Genomic DNA, 22,322 nt, shown 5'->3' on the forward strand with positions numbered 1-22,322 from the left:
GATAGGAGAGAGACTAAATTAAAATAGGTCAGATGGAGACATTAAAAAAGAAAAGACGGTTTGAATTTATAGGTTTCAGATTTCTTTTAAACGCAACATTTTAAAGACTTTTGAAACCTTGAGATATCCTCTAGCAGTCAAAGGGAGCATGTGCGGTCCTGATTGTACACTATTATTGAAGCTGTTTAGTAACTGTTAGGAAGAACATAACAAGTACAGTAGCAGATTTGGGAAATCCAGGGACATTATGCACTGGTTAACATCAGTGTGTGAAAATGTTAAGCCACAGTGAAATTCATGAATCACTCTAGTTCGAGGTCCAGTCATCCACCAGGAATATGCTGCGGTTCAGTTCACACATTCACCCAGAAAACTGACACAGCTGTGCGTCAGTGAATCCTCCTCATCCATCACTTTGAATTTGTGCTTTTACATGTTGGAGCGACCACACCCCACTGCACTCGCTTATGTCGGGAGATACTGTTGCAAATGGACACTCCCTTTTCTTTTACATAGTATAGTTCCTCTCTGTGGGACATCATTATACATTTCTCATTACTGCTCTGTACTCTAGTCTCTTAATCAAGTTTGGCAAGCCATTACTCAAATCTTGACCAACGTTCACAATTCATTATATTATATCGTCTTGTGCAGCTTTTCTCACACTCCTCTGTCTGACCTATATTTAAAGTGGATGTGCTAATAAAGGCGAATCCAAGTGTGAGAATGTACCGTTATTACAGCAGCAGACCTCAGTGTTTGCCTAACCCTGACACATAAGGGCTCTCCTGTATACCACCCATTGCCAAGCCCACACACTAGTCCAAGACCATCACTCTGGCCCGGGACGCACCGCACTTCCCAGCACTGCTACCAGCCACTTTAGTGCAATTCCACTGGGGAACACTCATTTTATGTTTCCCTCTGCCTTTTTCAATGTGGAAATAAATAGTTTCCGACCAGACAGGGATCACTAAACTGTTTTTAGAGACATCACCGGAGCGTTGCTGATTATGGCTTCCCAGACATGCACTTACACAGGAGCAACAATCAAATGTAACTGTTTAGAACAACATATGTACCTCCACTCGATGGCTTAATCTGCCATCCACAGAATAAATCTTCAGTTCTGTCTGCACAGCATTTATGGCTGGCATGTAAAATGGTTACATCCTGCCAAAACCAGATGATGACAAATGCAAACAGCACTCCCATCACTCACATACGTTTTGCATTGTGAAATGTATTTTCCCATCCACACTTTGGTCGTGGCTCAACAAGATGACAGATGGATTCAACTGTGGATAACATGGATTCTCCAGAATATCGATAATCAGTAACTATATAAGACATGGACTTAGAACACAAGCATATCGGTTTCATATTTTGTATCTAAGTCAAAGTATATTTTAATATTATATTTAAACTGTGAAAGTCTACTTATCTTGAGTTTTTTTTTTTTTAGAGCATATTTGTATTAGTCTGCTATTCTTATACTTTGCATTGTAGCATTAAGATTTCTCCATTTTAGGAAGAACAACTGTCTCTTATGTTATATTATATATTATATATATATTGATGTTTACTGAGAAGAATGTATTCTGTACAAAATTATTATAATATAACAAATTTTTCATAGATATTCATAGTAACAGAAATAGGCCTATACATTAATTCTTAATAAGTGTTGATCATTCAAAAATGTACAATATTCTACAAGAAGCGCGAGTTGACCTATATAGTACCATCATTTTCTCTAATGAAACTATATACAGTAGATTTAGAGACAGAAACACATCCTCTCACCTTATCCCTTTATTCTTCTGTAATATACTTCCTATATGTATAAAGGTTCTTATTTTGACTTGGTCTCCCCTCTTGTCTTTCATGTGGTCTGCATTTGTTTTCCAAGTAGGCTGAGCTACCACAGAGTGACCATCGGAAGACCACTGTTGCGGTCGGTCAGGGAAACCTTCAAGTCAGTGGTGAAGCAGGCAAAAGTCAACCTCTGTAAAATAAACAATAAACAGTATTTATTTTTACTGCTGTCCAACTCTGGTGCTATTTCTTATGCACCATCTTCAAGTCCAGATCTGCTGTTCATCAGATTAACAGTTCTTTTATTTATTTTGGGCTAATTTTTTTCTTCTTCCATTTTTGTGGCATTTCCATTCATGCACCTCAGTCTCTCTTTCCTTCAAGATTCAAGGGTTTCCTCTGTCGTTTCCAGTCAGCCAGACCCCAGCTCAGACAAATATAGCCCCTTTACTGGCAGTCAACCCATCAGTGGATTTAGCACTTTCAAATGTGCGTTCATGTCTTTGAGCGAGTCTCAGTATGCACAGAACTTTTTTTTATGTTCAGATTGCACTAGTTCATGACCTACTGAATTAAAAAAACGTTAAAAAAAAAAAACAATGCTATAATTCCCCCAAATTAGCAAAGACTTTCACTTTTCATTTTCCTGGAAATTGGAATTGACTGTATTTACCCATGTTTGACCACTTTTTGCACATTTTGAGAATGAAAATCTCTTTTCTCGTAAGGTGAAGGGAATGACTTAAAGCAATTAAGTTTTTATATGTGTGTGACTCAGTGAAGTGAAACTGTGTACTTATTGTTTAGCTTCTGTTGGGATTACTGTTGCATTATTTGCCACCTCATTTTCCATTGAGCCAAATATTGGGGTTTGCCAATGAATAATTGTGTGACTGTTGTTTCCAAGATTTCCAAAAAGCATTGGAAAGCAAACAAATACACTAAATGACCAGACTAAATAGCCCATAATATATATTTATAATCTGGCCCAGATCAAATGGCTTTTCTTTTTAGTACTCATTTCCAAATGCGACAGCACAGAATCGAAGTGTCCTATGTCCCAACCTCTCATGTTCCGCTGACCACTGTAGACACACAAACATGAAGTCTTTGGCAGAAGACCACAAACATGGCCTTTATTGCATTTGTTTAGTACAGACTTGTACTCTGGGCACCAGAACAGGAGTACCAGTGCTGGGAAAGCCTGCAGCGTCTGCGTCCTGGAGAGAAACAGGAAACACTGCTGTTTGAGGGGCTCTGCTCTGTTTGTCATCTTTTCCAAGGTAACCAAAGGCTGCAGGAGATTAGCCCAGTGGAAAATACTCCAGATAATCATGGAAAAAGACAACAAAGTCTGCTACTCATGTGGAAACCTCACTGTCAAAGTGACATTACTGTATTTAGTATGCTTCATGTTTACTGTATATTACAGTCACATTTCAGATCAATGGCAAAGCTGTCATATTTTAATGAAATTCACTGAGGACTTATTTGTGATTTTTTTGGGTTGCTCTAATATTGATTGATATGAGTTTACCAATAATATCCTCATCTTTTGTTTTTTGGAAGTGGTACTGTTACCTCACACTGAAAGATTGGATTTTTGATGAACAACAAAGGATTAGACATGTGATTTGTACAATCACACCTTCATCAATTTATTCATTAAATTATAAAAAAAAAAAAAAACTGAAGCAACTGTTGTTGACTGTAGTCCAGCTGTCACTTTTCACATGATATTGACTAAATAATTAAAAATGTGTTAAGCACGCTCCCCTCACACACATTTGCTGTATTCATAGACACCAAACAATGCTGCTTAAAAGCAAATAGGAAAATTGAAGCCATAGGTGCACCTGCTTGTTGGGTAAATATAGCACCAGGAGCAGGACTCTTAATCAAAATTCTTATTAGTGCATAGTCCACGGTCTAGTTCACTACTTCATTATGGCTGTGAGGGGAGGTGTCACGTTTCGTATTCAAAACAAGCCTTGGTTAATTTGAGCCACAGACTTCTCACTCACAACTCAGGAGTGATAAAACCTATTCTCTAAAACAAAGATTATTCATAGAAATGGCACAGGTCAGGAATTGAGACACTGACATGAACACAATAAATGTTCCTTTTTAAAATTGTCTATGTCAAATTTTAAAAATCATAATGAATGATGTCAATGTTTAAAAAGATAAAGCAGCTGATGACCGTTAAGCTCTACTGATATTTTGGGGTTGGATGTGAAGAACTGACAATGATCTGAGTTTCACTTATAATCAATGCAAGTATCAGCCCAGTGTATGGATCAAAATGCTATAATGATTCATTGCAATTTAGCTGGAGTTGAAACTATAGGACACGTCATTACGTTATGAGTAGTTTTTATGTGACATTAGCCAAACCATGTCCTTTTGCCACCACACAGTGACCACTGAAGTTGACCTATGATGTCCATTCTTTGACAGACATGGACATGGACAAACATCGCCCTCTAAACAGCAGCGTGGCACCAAAACAGAAAACTCAAAAATAAATTTGTAGTACTATTCATATCAAAGTGACTTGTTCATTCACATGGAGACCTCTTGAGTGAGGCACATTATGTACGTCACTCCCAACACCAAGCGTTTCATAAGCGCAGCCGAGTTTCCCCTAAATCATTTACAGAAACCTCAGCAGGGAAAACAAGAAGACCACATCAGCTACTGTGGAAGTGCAGGGATCCCTCTGTGTTATTTCTTCTCCAAGGTCACATGTGACTCATGCTTTGACTGGCAGCACTTCCAAGGCTGGGCATAGGGTCGGCGGCTGCAGCCCTCTGCCCCAGTCCAGTCTGTGTCTGCTTATCATTCAGCACTGGGTCAATAGAGGAGAGTCAGGGAGCAAAAGCATTAGTTTTGAACACGGTGCTCTGATACTAATACTGTACCATACTGTACTATGTATGAAATAGATAACTCTCTGTCAATCACCATTTAGACTTTGCACTGTTTCTCCTTATGACCTCTTGTATATAGCCGAAATATAGTTACTATATTTATATTTTTTTCTTTTTCTTGTACATATACAATACTTATACCTTATTTGATACCAGCCCCTTGCTATTTTTGATTTTTATTTTTTTTATATTGCATGTATTTTTACTATTTATATTTATTTATTTTTATACTTTTTGTTACAATAGTATATTGTGACGTGTGAGTTACTGTGTCAATATAATTTCCCTTGTGGATCAATAAAATCTTGGTTTTAAGGTTTTCTGATGAAATGACAAGGGGTGTTTATAGCTGTAGATGAATGGTTCTATCCTGGGTCTCACTAAAGATAGTGACTAAGTGCATAAAATTGTTTTCAAGCATATAAAGCACATTATAAATCCTCCAGCCACTCTTAATAAACTATAGCTGTATTCATTTCTATGCCAATGAAGTTGCTACAATTTCTGGGGAATTTCCCTTTATAACCTGTCTTTCCCTCAGGTAAATAACTACTATTTATGTCTTCCTCTATTTTATGTTGTTCAAATAAATACATGTCTAGTAAAATTTCTTTCTAAGAAGCTGGAGTAGTATGAGATATAAAAAAATACAGAAACAGAACCTCTGAGGTGGACCGCAGAAAGTCACAGGGATGAATATGAGAAGGTCAACAACCTTAACAAGGCAACATGGCTCATGTGAGTCTGTAAAAAAACACATTAAAATACAGTATGTGGCTGAAGGAAATCTGTGCTCTTAAGGTCACCATTCCTCATTGACACAAAGAAAACAAACTGACCATAAGTAAAAATGAAGCAGAACAGACTTAAACCTTAAGTTTTCTCCTGCAATTAGTGACTGTATCTATCACACAGCCACAACAACTTATCATGAGGCTCAGAATAGCTCTGTATGTTTAAATACACATATAGTTTCACTTGTTTTCTCTTTCTTTTGTTAAGAATGCTGATATAATTATTTATTTGAATGTATAACCCCTTTATAACTAATAAAAATTTTGATGGTAAGATAGAATCTTGGTAAGATTGAAATTAAAGCCATAGAACCAGCGAGTTCTACAAACTGACCTAAGCATAAAAACAATGTCACCATTTAAAATCTTCAGTAAACTGTTTTTGACAAATTAAATAAAAAGCCCTAAATAGGTTCATAGCCACGCTTCTGGTCTGCTTATTTGCTTATTCACAGACTGTTTGCTTAATGTTTTGGTCAAAATTGACCATACACTATACTCTGAGACAATATGAGCTACCTTCCATGTGTAAGCGTCGGCCCACTGTGTGTTGTTGTTGATATGGGTCAAAAAGGGAAACCAGATTGTTCTGTGACATCAGCGGTCCACATCATGGCTTCTGTTCCTCCAGTGAAACGTATCATTGTGGCTTCTCTATTGTGATATTCCTGGAGCTCACAGTGACGTTTAGCCTTGACGTTTATACTGCATTTACTCCTATACTGCAAAAAACAATCACAGGAAAGAAGGAGGCTTAGATTCATTTCTTTAAGATATTTAATTTCATTTTCAGTTTATACAAATCGCAATCTAGTACGCACAGTGATGCGTAATAACTCTAACACTAACACAAAACACTAAAGCAGAATGTGATTAATTCTTTACCCTGATGTAAAGTTGCACTTTGTAACTTTTCTAGTGGGGTCCACTGCCTACTTGTTTCTGTTGGAGTTTGATAGCTTTGCCTGCACTGTTCCAGCATGGCATTAAAAATATTTTACATTTTGTTGCAAATAAAAACAATATTCTATAATTAGCATGGCTGCCTGTCCACACATCTGACCTGAAATCTAGTCTAGCTGTCTCTATGAAAATGAATGATTTTAATGCCATACTGTGAAACTTTCCTTTCAAAGCAATTACATGTTCATGGAGGTGAACCCTTCACTCGAAGATACAAAGCACCTTTAACAAGATGTTTGATCAGTGATCCCTAACAATATTATGCCATAAGCCAGCACTGACTACTGAACTGGAGGCACATTGGAGTGACACATGTACACACTCAGAGGTTAGTAAGTTTTGTGCTCTTGAGTAATTGCTTCTGAGTCAGAAATCTTATGACTTTGTTTTCTAGCATCTCTCTTATAAATATAATACACATGTGTGTATAAATATAACTTTATAGGTTTAGACAAGCCCCACTTATCTGTACCATACCGTAATTTCGATGAATAAAAATGTTCATGATACTGATACATATAAAAGCTTCTTAAACTACGCTAAAGATCATTCAAAAGAAAAGCTTTACAAATTCGTTAATGGATGTGCTGTGGATGTAATACTCGCGCTCCACAACATACCGGACAAACTACGGCCAATTTGCGTAAGATTTAACTGGTGTGGGAGCAGGAGTTTATTTTTAGGAGTGATGAAAGCATACGCAAAGGGGTGGGTTTTGACTGCGCGGTCCTCTTCTCGTCCAGTGGCTAGGCTATAAGAGCAGATCCGTGATGGGGACCCTATCGCAGTTGACTTTTACGCAACAGAGATGAGCGCTCGGATATACAAATCCAGACCCATGAAGCTTATAGTGGTGAGTGACACATGTATTTATTCACAATGCTACATTTTATTCGTAAGGAGTTAGTTTGTGCTCATTTTGCATGTCAGACGTTGCTGGGCTGCAGTCGAAAATAATTAATTAAGATCTATTTTACTCGCTTCACTTCGCGCTTGGAGCGACACTAGTCCAATGTTCATGCGTGTTTGAGTTTGTTGACACGCTATGGGCTATAGTATATTGCATACCGAATGAAAAAAGGCCTTTGTGCTATGTATGTTTCAGAACCCACGTGTCCATGTTTCTGTTATGGTTGATGTAAAATTTATCAGGATATGTAATGTCTCTGGTCATGGGAGCTGAAGTAATTTGGGAAGTATTTGAGAAAAAAGAGAAAATCTAAGTTCGATTTTCCCTTTTCTTTGATTTATGAATGTGAATGTATGAATGGACAGTTACTTGTTTTAATTTAATATCAGTAGGGTTATTATCATCTCTTTATTTATTTATGTATTTTTTGCCTCAAGGGACTAACTGTTATAATTGCTTCATACTGTATTTGTGAACTGAATAGCAATAACATCCAATATATGACAAGTGAAACCTGAGGGTGAACTGTATTCTTAATTACCTCCATTACACAAACGTACTCTTTCTTAATGCGTGTATAGAGTTCGGCCCTATGGATTTGCATTCAGTGCTGTGTTGTACAGGTTTTGCATATTTTAATATGATCTTTATCTGTTACTGATCAGTAGCAGCAGATATACAGGGCACAGTGTCATTTGTGCTTTGTGAAGTTAAAGAATGACGGCTTCAGAATAGGCTACCTTTTAGTTCAGTGGCATGTGTAGAAGAGCTCCAACCTCCTTTTACTGTCAAATATTATGTCTTATCACACTCTCTGCTGTGCAACACTGTAAGTCAGTAACTGTGGATAAGGAAATAGATCATTTAATTTAATAATTTTACTAGAGTATATTGTAAAGTGACACTTAACAATAGACAGATATCGGCTCATTCAGTGATATTGACCCTGCTTCAGGGTCTCCACTCCACTCCACTATCTACACATGTGTGCTCTTCCTGCTGTCCTGAGTGTTTCACACATGTGGTCACTGTCCTTTCTGTTTCCAGTGTTTTTCAGTCTCTTTCACACTAAAGTAGATTTTGGCACAAATTCCTCTCACTCACAGAGCAAATATTCAGTTCAGTTGGCACAACCTTATATCCATTTTAAAACATTAACACTTTTTTTAGAACCTAAAACACATCAACTATTCAAACACAGATTGGAGCTGCAGCACTTTGGCTGCAAGTGCTATAGTTTGTGCCTAAATACTCCACGCTCTACAGAACGAAAGCACAAAAGTGAACACACATCACAATATGAAGAGATGTAATAGACACACAGAAGCACAGAAGAAAATGACTTCTGTAGTGAAAACCTGTGTGAACCGTGTTTTCATTCAGACAGTCCAAAGTTTGATACCAACTGCTAAAAAGAACAGATAAATTTTTTTGTTTCGTAAATTATTGTGCAATATTTGACACATATTTGCAGCATGTACCGTCCTCTCAAACCATTAGAGACAATGTGATACTGGTCCCACAGGTCCCTGACTCCCTCACACTACGTGCAAAAGTACAAGTAACATTCTCCAGCCAGTCACTGAATGATGGTTAAATAAATTTAGAAATCTGCCGATTGCATTTATATTTGAACCAAAGTGTCCTTTTTTCAATAGTGTTTTACATTTTGTTTATAAAGTTTTTCAAATATTCTGATTCTGAATTGTTTTGTGCGTTGTATAAATAGGTGTGCAAGGTTTGTGCAAAGTTTCAGCAAATGTGCAAAAGTGGAAAAAAAAAAAAGTAAACTCATTTCACTGGATGTGGATTGAGCTGTGCTGATCTTTGTCCTGGTTAGAGCCCGGTTCAGAGAGTCCAGTTCTAGCTTGCTTTTGATGAAGTGTTTGTGCGTGAACGCATTCTCAGGTCATGTTGCTGTTGTTGTGTAAAAGGGGGAAGCAAACATTAAATGGCATCCTTCATATGTATCTTTATTCTCCGTTTCATCACAACAACTTCCCTAACCTGAGCTGCGGTCCTCACAGCACCCTGTCACAGTACCCTGTCTGTGCCCTGTATGTTTTGCCTAAAGACCAGTACTATGAGCAGGTGAGGAAGTCTGCCCACAGACAAAGAGAGGCGTGTGAGGATCAACAAACAAGTCCAAACGTTTAGGTTTACCTGTGGAAGTTACTGCCACTTCCTCTTTTGGATCAACAGTGGTGCTGATAACAGCAGTTTGTGAGGTTTGTGTATGTGGGACAGTTGTAGTTCAGTGCGAGCATGTGTGCAAGGCACGGTAATGACAGTTAGTATAAGGAATTATCTTTGCATATTTATGTGAAAATCAAAGAAGACCGAATGATATTATGTTTAAATTACTTCTGATTTATTTTATATTAAAATTACATTGGCATTTGAACTATTTATAAATTAATTTAAAGTAAAACAAAAAACAAACAAACAAACAAACAAAAACTATATGTGCACATTGACCAAACAATAAAGTCTGAATTGTGGTTAAAATAGCTGTGGTGGCATATTTCAGTGACTTGTCCTTCAGAGGTGGAGGACTAATTTGACATTAGACACACATGCATGTGCACACACAAACGGGCAGGCTGGAATCCCCCTGAAGACCACCTGCGCTCTACAGTTAACTGAAGCCATGTGCCCCTGGAGAACTGTACTGACTGAGGTTTAGGTCTTTACTGCTGTCATAGATTTATGTCTGACTCAGGAAAGCCTACAGGCAAAATGTAATAATAAAATGAAAATGATTGAATGATTTTAAATCTATTGAAACCTGTACATCAACTGTATATCTGTTTCATTCAGTAACCATTTATTATACACCACTGATCTGACTGATACATTTAGGTTTGTTTTCTAATTTGATTCATCTATTGCCCCTTCAATTTTCCTGATGTAATTACCCACACTACAGCATACTCTCGGACTGAGCCCCTGTGATGATGCTCACAGTGTAATTATGGTTGGCGGTGGTCACTGTTACTGTGTAATTGGTGTTTCCAGTGGTCAGCCAAGATGTGGTTGAAATGCAGCATCTATGGCAAGAACAAGTGTGAAAAGTTAGTCTTACTATCCAGATTACAGATAACACTCAGACCAAGACTTGATTTGCTTGGAGATAAAATGTATTTAACACATTTAAACTATATGTAGAGCTTTTTCATCTCTTTTGAAATGAAACAACTTTAACAGAAGGCATAGTAAATTTAGATGACCCTCCTCTGGTTCCTATGATCCGCATTGGCTTTGATATTGATTGGATGTGGTCTGAGGGCTTAATAGTGTATATACAGACTTCATTTAAAGTGCTGCACGATGATTACGGGTTTGATTCCCGCTGAGGCCACCCATGTTACAAACAAACACACAGCGCTGCTCTGTGCCTCTGGATGAAAGACTTTTACCAAATGTTAGACCAAAGGTCGATAGGTTTTGCCGGGAAAACCACTGCTCTAGCCAAGCTTTTTGAAGTTTCTATCATGGTAAAAGCTATGCATCTATTTTTATTCATTTCAATCTCCCTGATTACAGAAAAGAGAATGAGACTAAACTACTATTTAATTTTATATGTGTATGACTTTGTGTCAATAAATCATGAATATGAAATAAATGGCTATTACAGCAACTAAACCATCAAGCAAAGGAAATGCCACAGCTCTTTGTTCTACACAGACAAAATCCAAAGCATACAGGATTTTGCTTAAATGTTTAACAGAATGTTTTGTTAATTTCATATGTACAGACTGAACCAGTTCTTATCTTCGAATCTGACACATGCGTTTGTATAGACAGGGCTTTGTTGTGACCGCAGAGAAGGAGATGAATGCAATAGTGTTCAGTGAAGAAACTATCGCATACAGGCCTTGTGTTTTGTATTGTGGTGGCGATGGGGAAAGCCCAGTAACCTCCAACAGTTTTCTTTATGAACAGCGGGCAGCAGCGGAGACCGCAGGATGTACACACTAACACTAAGAGAGGCTGTAACTAGATCTGAATTCAAGGCAAAAATGCACAAGGCAGCGTGGCACATTCCTGCTCTGCTGCACGCACATCAACCATGTTTGGTTAATGTAACAATATCAACCCATCGAGCTAAAGATGCACAACAACCTGGTGAAAGCACCAACCACAGGCCCACTCACACAACCATGCACACACTATTGTTAGTTTGTCCAAGCAGCGCTCAGCCTCTGGGCCAACGGGGAAGTCCACTAAGCCAAAGAAGAGGGCTACAGCCCGTCGTGTCACATCTGGCCCACATGTGGCCCGGGACAGCTGCATGGCCTCATGTCAAACATGCTCTGCAACTGATAGCTACACTTTAGGTTTGGACCAAGTTTTGGGGTTTCTTCTGAATGATGATGCATGGGCTTGTTTTTGAGGCAATTGCTACATATGTCCGTTTCAGACCATCAGTAAAGGCCACCCACTCTTCAGCAGCCGTATACTGGGCTACTTTATAGTGGGGACATGTGAGGGTGCGGTGTGCTCCTGTTCAAAGGCACTCATTCTGTAGATTATACAGCATTAGAGCCTATCATTGTAAAAATAAACCATGCCATATCATCTGCCATGTCATCAAATAAAATCCATAATTTAAGGGCCTGTGCAACATATGTTCTAATATTTCCTAAGAATACATGTAGAATGTCATTTCAAATGGAAAAAGCTGTTATAATGTGAAGAGTGTGGTTGAACATTCTTCACTTTCTCAGTTGGACACCATGCTGCAAAACAAAGGAAATCATTTTGTTGGTCCTTTAGGATCTTCATCTTTCTGTGCTGACCTATCTCCGAACTCAGCTCTGAGTTTTAAGAACAGATCATCCCAAAAACTATTCAACCATGTGCCAAACGAGCCCAGTGTGTGATTGTTCCTACTAAAGATGGACCTCTCTCTTGTTTCAGCTCTTCACTGTCTCTCTGTCCTGGGCGTTCCAGCAGCAGGACCGTCCTAAGTACCAGCACTGGGACCCGGTGACCTCTGACCTTCTGCTGTGTGACCAATGTCCACCGGGCACCGCGGTCAAGCACCACTGTACAGCCCACACAGAGACAGTGTGCCAGCCCTGTCCAGAGAGACACTTCACCATGAACTGGCACTGGGGAGACAAGTGCCAACACTGCACCTCTGTAAGCATAGACACACTCTCACACATGTCTGTATTCTGGTTACACACAAAACTTTGTACACTTTTCAGATTGACACATGCATGTATTCCATGCAGTGACTATTTTTTACAATTATGGTATTTACATTATATGTTTATATTATGTTTATTTTCTAAATGTTCAAATTAGCCACAAATGAAAGCTCTCCTCTGAAATCATAACATTATGTGTGGTATATGTTGTAAGTAGGGACAGGATAAGATGTTTTTTGAGAAGCTTCAGTTCCAAAAATCAGTGCTACAATGACAGCAAAAATACTGAAAAAAAGCTAGATGTGAACTGAACCACTTCATTTAGTTATTATATAGTATATCAAAATGTTGTTGTTTCTCGTCCTGAGTTATGTCTAGTACCACTCCTAGTTGTAATTAGCTAATTCACTTACATATTCTGTATCTTAAAATCGCTGTGGCTGTGCTTTTCTTGCTGCATGCAGGTGTGTAAGGAGAGGCAGCTGGTGAAGCAAGAGTGTAACAGCACCCACGACCAGCTGTGTGAATGTGCTCCAGGCTTCCATCTAGTGGTCGAGTTCTGTATCGCACATACCACATGTCCGCCTGGATTTGGTGCAGCAGTCGTAGGTAAATACTACACACAAACATAAAATAAATAAGTGTTCATTCATTTTTTAGCTCACTAATTTTACCTAACAGTGCACAGAATTTATCTAATTTCCTATGGAAAAAGGAGTAAACACAATGTGCTTGATTTGTTTACACTTTATTTAGACTTACTTTGAAATTTTCTTTTTTCACTGGTACACGGAGGTAAAGGTCAACATTTTGTATACACATTTACAAATAGCACATTTGCATCAAAAAAGTCCATAAATGGAGAATAATACTCTGACAGTTAGACATATGACTATATATTGTAAATCAGGATAAACATTAACTGGTAAGAGCTATTTTGGTACTTCTTTGTGGTAATGTAGTTGTTATATGATAAAAATAGAGCTTTGAGGAGGATGTAATATGTAATGTGTAGTCTAATGTAACCTTTCCAGTTAATTTTCCTCCAGGCAAGATTAGAAGAAGCAGACACAATGAACAGTCAAATCAGGACTATATAAAATCTTTGTACTTTATATAGAAATATGTAAAACATTATTACAGAAACCACGTCATTGTATTTTTTAAAAAAGCACATGTTTATTTTAATCTGTGGCACTTCCTCTGACTTCATCTTTGTCTTCAGACCAATGATGAGGCAGTATTTTCCAGTTGTTGACCACAGAGGACCCCTAGAGAGCTGCCACAGACACAGTTTCCATAGCTCTCGGTCTGATCCATCATTGCATATAAACCCTGTGCAGCCGTGATGTAGCAGAGGGGCATTCCCCTCCTGCATCGAAGCCCTGTTCATTATGTAATCCATCAGCAGTGGTCAGAACTCACCACCACAGGATGTTTGAAAAAAACCCTCAGTCATCCAGAGATTGTTTCATGTAGCCACATTTATTTCTCACTTTACACAATGTTGCAACACATCAATACCACATCTAATGAAATATTTTACTTCTTTATTGAGTATTAAGATTTCTCTCATTTATTCCTTATGAAAAACAATAATTTACATACACAAAACAGAGCACATGCAGACTCTAACTTTAGCCAGGAAAAATCTGCTGTCACAGAACTGGCCATTATTAATGATCCCTGAGGTGTGCCTGACCCTGACTTAGTCTGGGTTGATATTCCTCCAAGCATTAGAACTGGACTGCTGGCTGCATATTTACAAAGTATTCTTTCTTCTCTTGTTTAATACAAATAACCTGCTATCCCCTTTTCATAAAGATCACAGAGATTCTGGTCTTATATGGCAGCCTTCCAATCTTTTGCCTTAAAAAGTGACAATCCAGAAATACAACAGGCCTGTTCAATATGTACAATAGTCGTGTGCAATGTACATCTGTTCAGTTAAAATGAATTTGCATAAGTGTCTAACAACACAAACCATCTGCAGTATTCAAGTGATTGCTTTAAAAAAATACCACAAGACAGTTTATTTCATGTTGGGACAATTTGTTGGGACAGAAATATGACCTGAACTTAGTCACTCGTATAAAAATTCTGTCTACTGATCTTGATCTCTGATGTCTAAGTGCTTTGATTTTGTATCTGTTGCAGGTAACCCTGTGAGTGACACGGTTTGTGAGCATTGTCCTGCTGGACACTTCTCTGCAGGACACTCATCCACAGAGCCTTGCAGACCACATCGAAACTGCTCCAGTCATGGGCTGAAGACCCTCAGATGGGGGAGCTCCACTATGGACAGTGTTTGTAGTCAGGACAGGACAGCTGCAATGGACTGCTATCACCATCACACCCTGTGCCACACCGGTGAGTCCTCTATCTCTAGTGAATCAAAGCTAAAGGGTTAACATTTGTCACACTAACACTTGAAGCCATCATTTCTCAGTATATAGTTCTCTGTCAACAACATAAAAACTGACATTATTCTAGACATGTGGCCGTTTTTATTCCTCTAGGCAGGGGATTTCCTTGGTCAGGTTTGTTGTCCAGATTCCTTTCTTTTCCAACATTTTTGCGTGTTGGAAAACCAAGCCGAGAGAAAAGTAATCATTTGAATGGTGATGTTTGTGTATCCAATCGCATAATAAGCCATGCTGAATTCATTAGCCCCTTAACTGTCACATCCTCTATCTACAATAACAGCGGAAACTGGCTCAGTACATTTAAACTCGAGACAAGCTGCAGAGCCTTTGTTACTCACATTCACTGTGGCAAATGATGACAATTTAGCTGAACCAACAACCTCAAAAATGATGCTGGATTCTTACAGTCTGAGCAAATGTGTGGGAATTCATAGTAAAGACATTTCTGAGTTTTCTTATGATCTACATGGCCACAAATGTCTGAAACTAGTTAGCTGAGAAACCCATAGCTTTGATATCATTTGTCACTATCAAATGTGAACCAAATTTAAATAGCTACTACTTTGTTCTATGCGTTTGTGGGCTGATACACAAGTGGGGTATGTTTAGCAGCACACACTTTTTGTTTTACTTATTGTACCAGTTTTAGTTTGTTTTGCTTTAATTATAATAAACTAAGTGAAAAACAACAGCTTAATCTTAACGCACCATTCATCAGAACATGGGCAGATTGTTTTTAGTAGCATTAATTGTACATCTGCTCTGCACTTGTACAGAACATGTATATGTATGAATGTGCATTTCTTATTGATCAGAAGTAGATTTACACCATTCTGAGATGATTGCTTATAAAATAAATAAAATGTCACTACAAATGAAAGTAAATGAAATGTGATCATTAATGATTCACAGTTATTATTAATAAATGACTTGTATCTCATCTTTCACATAGACGTGACACTGTGTGAAGAAGCAGCATTCCAGTCTCTGGCCTCTCTGCGTCTCTCCTCTGTTCCTCTGGAGAGGATCCTGGAGCACCTGCCCGGGCGCAGAGTGGACCATAAAAGCTTAGAGCGTCTGAAGAAAGCATGCTCTCCTCAGCAGCAGGTCCTACAGCTGCTGCGCCTGTGGAGAGAGCAGAACAAGGACCAGAGCAAACTCAATGTCATTCAAGGTATGCTCAGCACACACAGGTTTGTACTGAGAGAGGGTGCTGCAGGTTAACATGCTGCTCTGTGTCCTAGGAGTAAACCTGTGAGAGGAAGTTCTCCCGCTGCACTGGGCTGAAGAACGTGACCCTGAATGACCTTGTGCAGATCAGGGACAGTCTCCCTGGCATCCGGGTCCCTCAAGATGATGTCCTGGCTGTGGTCCATACCTGCTCTCCACGGCAATTCCTTCTGCAGCTCCTTCACCACTGGAAGTCTCTCAACTATGAACTGGACATGGCCAAAGGGCTGAGCCACAGCCTGAGGGTCCTGCGCAGCCGGGGAGCGCCACGGCATCTGCTTAAAGGCCTCCGAAAAATCCGACAGATCATAGGAAAGACCTCAGCGCATAAGATATATGAGAAGATGTTCGTCAACATGCTGGATGACGAATCCTGTTTCAAAATCCACAAGCCTTTAAATGAATAACGATGTGAACATTTATCAGCAAGGGTTCAAAAGGTTGTCTTTTGGACCTAGCCTAGAAGACAATGGCACTCTCCTGGAGGACTGAGGAACTGCACAAGCATGATATAAATAATTATGTTTGTGTGTTTATGTGTTTAACACAGATATATATTCTAGGAACTTTGTTATTTTAAAAAGTGAAACCTCTATCCGTGCTTTTCTGTAAAATGGAATACATAAAAGAGGCAAATAATCAAATTTTATAAGAAAACTGAAAAAAAAGGAAAAAGGAAATTGAGATTTTTTGACTGGATTATGTGAAACATTAAAACTATTTAAGATGTAAATAGCACAATTTGTGAATAAATATGCAGCAGGTGTAATATAATTGCTTTCTCACTTAGAGAGAAAGGATTTGGTTTCATAATGAAAAGTTTTATATTATTCTACAGTCATTTCTTTGTGTTTGGTTTATGTTGGACTATTTGTAAATAAAGCCTATTTTTATATGTCTGTTTCTTGAATGTACAAAGGAGTGCAATTGTTTTATATTTAAAATAATTTTACTTTATATAAAGGGCTTGTTGTTTGAATACTGGATTACAAATGCTGCAAGTTTACGAAGTAATATTTGTTTATAGTTTGTATCACATTAATATGAATGTTGGGTTATGTAGATAAAGATGTACATATTGTGTGAGACACGGTCATTTCTAAGCTTTTGTACTTTCTGAGCATTTTATTAAAATGAAAAACAAAAATATCTGTGTTCTAGATGTGTCTGATTGATACAGTATTCATAATAATGAAAGTCAACACAAAATAATGCTATTTTTATGCCCCCAAGTAGTGAAAGTTTTCTTGACTTTTTACATAACACATAACATCCTCCTGGATATTGGCCAATGGAAATGTCCCAGTACCAGGCTTTAATACCTGGACCTAGACCTGTCAGTGTAAACCAGGTTTGTCAAACTGTGGCATGTGTACTTCTGGTAGTGTGTGAGGTGAGCTGTAATTTAAGTTGCCTGTTTGTTTTATTTAAAGACAAATGAACCCTTCTTTGGGTTGATCATTATTTAAAGGTACAGCATGTAACTTTCTGGAGGTGGAACTGCATGAAATCATACTTCAAAACATTCTCCATGGAAGCTTTATGAAGATTATAGTCAAAGGCAGAAGGTTATCACACTCGATGGTTTAATCCATTTAGGCCTGATATAGGCCAACTTTAGATGATTTAGGTGACAATGATCACAATGAATGGGCCTATTATTACAATAAAGCATAAAGGTAGATGGCGGACTCGTGGTTGTGTCAATCACAGTTTATTTCATAGAGCACTTCACACCAACACAGAGGAGACCATACTGCTTTATAGATGAGGGAGCATATAAAATAATGACTATAGAGCAACTGTAGGAGTAGTAGCAAACAAATACCCACACCCTATTATTTGGTCCTGTGAGTTCGACTATTGTCCACTAGAGGTCACTGATAATCTAACAAATACACAGGGTTCATTCTTCTCGTTTGACACTCGTACCCCGCCTCCTGCTGCCACGCCACGCCGCCCCGGCATCGCCAGCTCCCCGGCTGTCGCATCACCGCACAGGGAGGGGCTCCGGTCCCGACCATTGGCTGGCATTGGATTAGCCACAGATTTACGGGAGGGCCACGACCAGGGAGGATGAGCCGGAGCGGTAGTCTTTTCATTTCGCTCAGTAAGGGTTTCAAGATGATTTTAAGACAGAACTAGCGAGTTTCTTTATCTTCTTTGTGCGCGTTAAATTTGAAGAAACAAAGAGGTGGCGATGCGCGCACACGGAGAAAGCCTGATCGGACTGAAGGAGTGGAGCATGTAACCGTGAGCAGAAACCCACCTGACACTTGCCTCAGCTCCTCGCTCTTCACCGTGGAGGCTGCTCTGTGTGTGCTCTGAACCTCTTTTGCAGTTTGGGATTTTATCTTTTGGAAAATGGCCGAGGAAGTGTCAGAAGTCCCCAAAGAACTCGTGGGTAAGTCAAAACATGCAATTTGAAACCATGTGTGTCTCCTGCTGCAATTACTGTCCCTGTGGTAGTTTGAATAGTGTACACTGTGCGGAGATGAACCTCATTCATAAAATACTGCGTTACTAGAAGAACAATGCTGTTGCTCATGGATGCTCACTGCTGCTACCTTGGATAGACTTTCTTTGTGCGCTTGAATGGGTCATGTATTTCTTGTAATTTCTGATTTGTTAATATTTTGGAAAAGCAGTTGAAGCACTTACTCTGTTTTGGACCCACCACAGAACTGAAGTCATTGCTATGGTCTGGAGTCTATATTAGGAGAAAATCCAAATAGTTTACGTGACACAGTGCAGCCAGTCATTCCCAAGTGCAAATAACTTTCAGTGATTTTTTTCCCCCCACAAAGTCTATAGGAGTCCCTTTACTGGTGTTTGTTTTAGTGTTATTTGTATTGCTTGTAGACATACCCGGATCACCTCAGGCTGTTAAGCTCACACTGACACTTTGTTTGGGTAAAATAGTTCTGGTTATGACACCTCAGTGCAATGTTGAACAAACTGTTACTCTTGACCACCTTGTATCCTTCTTTAAATACTGCAACATGACAAGCTGTATATTGTGAATTTCTGTTGTGATCAATAAAATATCTATCTAAAGTAAAAAAGTGCACCTTCAGTGAATGAGCAACAGAATATGTATAGTGTGTATAGTGTGCTGTTTTTTGTCATGTTTTTTATTTTATTTTAAATAGGGGAATCCCTGGTAGGAAGGAAAGTAGAACACTAAGCAATGTCACATGATGTCTGACTGCACTACTAGGTCTAAAGATCCCCCTGTCTATGATTCAGCATCACGTTATACTGGACTACAAACATTTCCAGTCATTTGAGGACATGGAAAAACAGACCTCAGACCTGTCCAAACAGTCAATACTACAGACTTTTTTCTACATCTTAACAACAACAGATTCAAATATATGAGTCATATCTTTGTAGTTGTTTGCAAATTTCTCAGATTTCTGATGTTGGACTTTGATACAGCATAAAGACCAATCGTAGACTTTTCTGTAATCTTGATTATCGCAGTCAGTAAACAGCAGTCACTTTATTGGCTTGTAAATTTTGATAGTTTGTTTGAGCTTTATGAGGCCATAAGACTCTATTACCCCACCCTGCATATGTGCCTGCTGAAGTCAACCTCCACTGACGGCCACAGCACTTGGCACATGGTCTACTGCCAGTGGAAGTACCACTTGTGTCATACCACCTAATTAGCAGTTGGGAATGGGCAAAAGGCTATAAAAGTAACTTGTAATGTGCCATGGGTAATATTAAGCAGGTCTTAAAAACATTGGATATTTCCATATTTTACTTATAACAAAACTTAATATATTTTGTGAATTGTACATATACAGCTAAAGTTCGTAATAATAAGTAGTTTTGCTACTTATTTAGAATTTAATATTACCATTTATATATATTTTTTACTCTTTGTTATTTATATTGTGATGTGTGAGCTACTTTGTCCAAATAATTTCCCTTGTGGATCAATAAAGTTTGTCTATGTCTAAGTCTAAGTCTTAGACTTTTGAAAACATGTTTTAAATGCATGTTATTCCTGCATTAAGCATGTCTGCAGTCATAATAGTAAAAAAGTAGAAAAATTGCAATTTTGCTCTTTCCCAAATTACTCAGCCCTAGTTTGACCCACTCAGACTTTGAGGTGTGTAGGGGGTTATGCTGCATGACTTCAGAAACAGTCTGCTCCTGTTGTGAGCGCAGACAGACTCAGCTGCTGCGTGGAGAGGCGGCTGACCCACTTCTGTGCCATAAGCCTGGAGTGTGTGGAGGGTTTCTGTGGGCGTGTACAATCAATCTGAACAGCAACACCAACTTAGTATGCCCATAAATATAGCTGGCAAATGTTGTATGATTTATTATATTCTGAACTGTATTCTCTTCTAAATATATTTTTAGTTAGGTGAAATATGATTAACCAATATTATTTGCACCGACTACAGTTGGCATAAGTAGTTACTAGTGTGGTTAGGGCTGGATGATATGGTTGTGGCTATATCAAAATCTCAATCTGCCATAATATACTTTTTGTGATATTGTCATATTGTGATTGAGTGCTTCTGTTTAATGCACCTGTATGCTCAAATGTTTCTCTTCTGTAGTATATTCTTGTAGAATACCTCAAAGACTTCCACATTTCTCCTCTAAACAAGATGCTTTATTTGGGCCCATGTTCTGACAAATGTGCTATGATTCAGAATACTGTTCCTTTGGCCTGTATGCTGGTTTCTAATGGTGATTTTGTTGTGTGTTTGAGCAGACAGTGTGAGGGATGCAGTTGGGAGGAAGGTGAAGCTGTCACTGAGGAGGAGAGTCAAACTGGAGATCAAAGGAGACAAGACGGAGAACCGGGTCCTGGTGAGTCTGCCTCAGTCTCTCCAGACTTCATTATAGAGAACTATTCACTTCTATATGTTTCAGCCAAGTCTGTGCACCCCTCACCACTTCAAAGGTGTTATGGTTTTAACCTCAGTAACCTGTCACACTGCAATTATGGACTGATGCATCACTAGGCGTCTCACGATAACAAATTTTGAAGTTCGATATATTGCTAAGTAAATATAGACGATAAACGATAATATTGAAACCACTGACACAATAAGCCTAAAACAGATTTAAACTACAAAAACATATTCTAAAGCTTTAACATAGCAGAATGAAACACTTTAGTGATTAGTTTGTATCTACAATAAGTCATATAAGTTATTAATTCAACAATTTACATCCAAAATAACCAGTAGTGTAAAGAAAATGTACCTACAATAAAGACTGATGGTAATTATCGTGACAGGCCTATGCATCACCATCAACCACAAAAATCTGCAGTATCTTCCCAAATTCAGATTGCACTGTACAGTATATAGTCTTATAAAACATTGGAGTTCTTACTTTATCATGTGGTTTGATTTTTCATGAAAAAATCAATAGATTTTACATGCATTTTTTACTGTTCGCCCTTTATGGGATTTTATGGTTGGATGGATTGCAATGAAACGTTTAGAGTTTTTATGTGTTCTGTGAAATAACATTTTAACATCTCAATAACATGTATAACAAGTGTATAATTGTATTCAAAGTCTTAAGTATTTTAAGACAATCCGAAAGGGTGTTTTATTTTTGGAACAGTTGGACAAACCGCTGAAGATCAATAAATGATTGACATGAACATGAAATATAATTAAACACTAAATAATTAAAACCTGGTTAGCCATTAAAACAACACACTCTGTGCAAATTCAAAAAACTAAACATAGCGGAGCAAGAACAGCCTGTAAATTAGTGCCTGGGCAAGGACCATAAAGTTTTATAGTGGAATCAGAAAGTTGTGATTAGGACGTGAGAACTTGAATACTGTGACTAAAGACTGAATATAGAGGGGGTTTCTACAAGTCCCAGTAGATTTTAATGTCAGTACCCTCCTGTCTTTAACAGCTTTGGAGATGTTTTCAAAAGCCCAGGGCATAACTGTCTGCACAAAGGATTTCATTATTGTGGAAACATTGTTAGTCGCCATAGAGTAAGCGTGAGTCAGACTGATGGGAGTCTGAATGATCAAACTGGCAAACACATTATCCTGTACTACTTACTAAATACCATGGAGTCATGCTGAG

At 38.4% G+C, this 22,322-nt stretch overlaps 2 protein-coding genes across 2 annotated transcripts in view; both read left to right on the plus strand.

The window, feature by feature from the left end:
• The first annotated feature begins 7,214 nt into the window (after positions 1 to 7,214).
• LOC110171764 (tumor necrosis factor receptor superfamily member 11B) lies at positions 7,215 to 16,402 on the plus strand. The gene is made up of 6 exons (XM_020937540.2): positions 7,215 to 7,361; positions 12,342 to 12,566; positions 13,042 to 13,186; positions 14,735 to 14,947; positions 15,956 to 16,177; positions 16,248 to 16,402. Exons 1-6 carry the CDS (start codon positions 7,317 to 7,319, stop codon positions 16,259 to 16,261), a joined length of 864 nt encoding a protein of 287 aa, XP_020793199.2. The 5' UTR covers positions 7,215 to 7,316; the 3' UTR covers positions 16,262 to 16,402.
• A 1,827-nt stretch (positions 16,403 to 18,229) lies between these two features.
• Positions 18,230 to 22,322, plus strand: part of LOC110171554 (F-actin-uncapping protein LRRC16A) — a 43,358-nt gene continuing 39,265 nt past the window's right edge. The window contains exons 1-2 of the mRNA XM_055163874.1: positions 18,230 to 18,637; positions 20,972 to 21,069. Coding sequence (XP_055019849.1) covers positions 18,598 to 18,637; positions 20,972 to 21,069 — 138 coding nt within the window. The 5' untranslated portion in view covers positions 18,230 to 18,597. The remainder of the gene's footprint in view (positions 18,638 to 20,971; positions 21,070 to 22,322) is intronic.

This window comes from Boleophthalmus pectinirostris, unplaced genomic scaffold (assembly GCF_026225935.1).
Source record: "Boleophthalmus pectinirostris isolate CB_2022bp ecotype Guang Dong unplaced genomic scaffold, ASM2622593v1 HiC_scaffold_6, whole genome shotgun sequence".
NCBI lineage: Eukaryota > Metazoa > Chordata > Actinopteri > Gobiiformes > Gobiidae > Boleophthalmus > Boleophthalmus pectinirostris.

What these genes read in the sequence shown, in the direction of transcription:
- LOC110171764 (XM_020937540.2), top strand. Translation starts at nt 7,317, where the DNA reads ATGAGCGCTCGGATATACAAATCCAGACCCATGAAGCTTATAGTG. An exon ending in GACCCATGAAGCTTATAGTG is followed by an intron (nt 7,362 to 12,341) that starts GTGAGTGACACA and finishes CTCTTGTTTCAG; the next exon opens with CTCTTCACTGTCTCTCTGTC. An exon ending in ATTTGGTGCAGCAGTCGTAG is followed by an intron (nt 13,187 to 14,734) that starts GTAAATACTACA and finishes TATCTGTTGCAG; the next exon opens with GTAACCCTGTGAGTGACACG.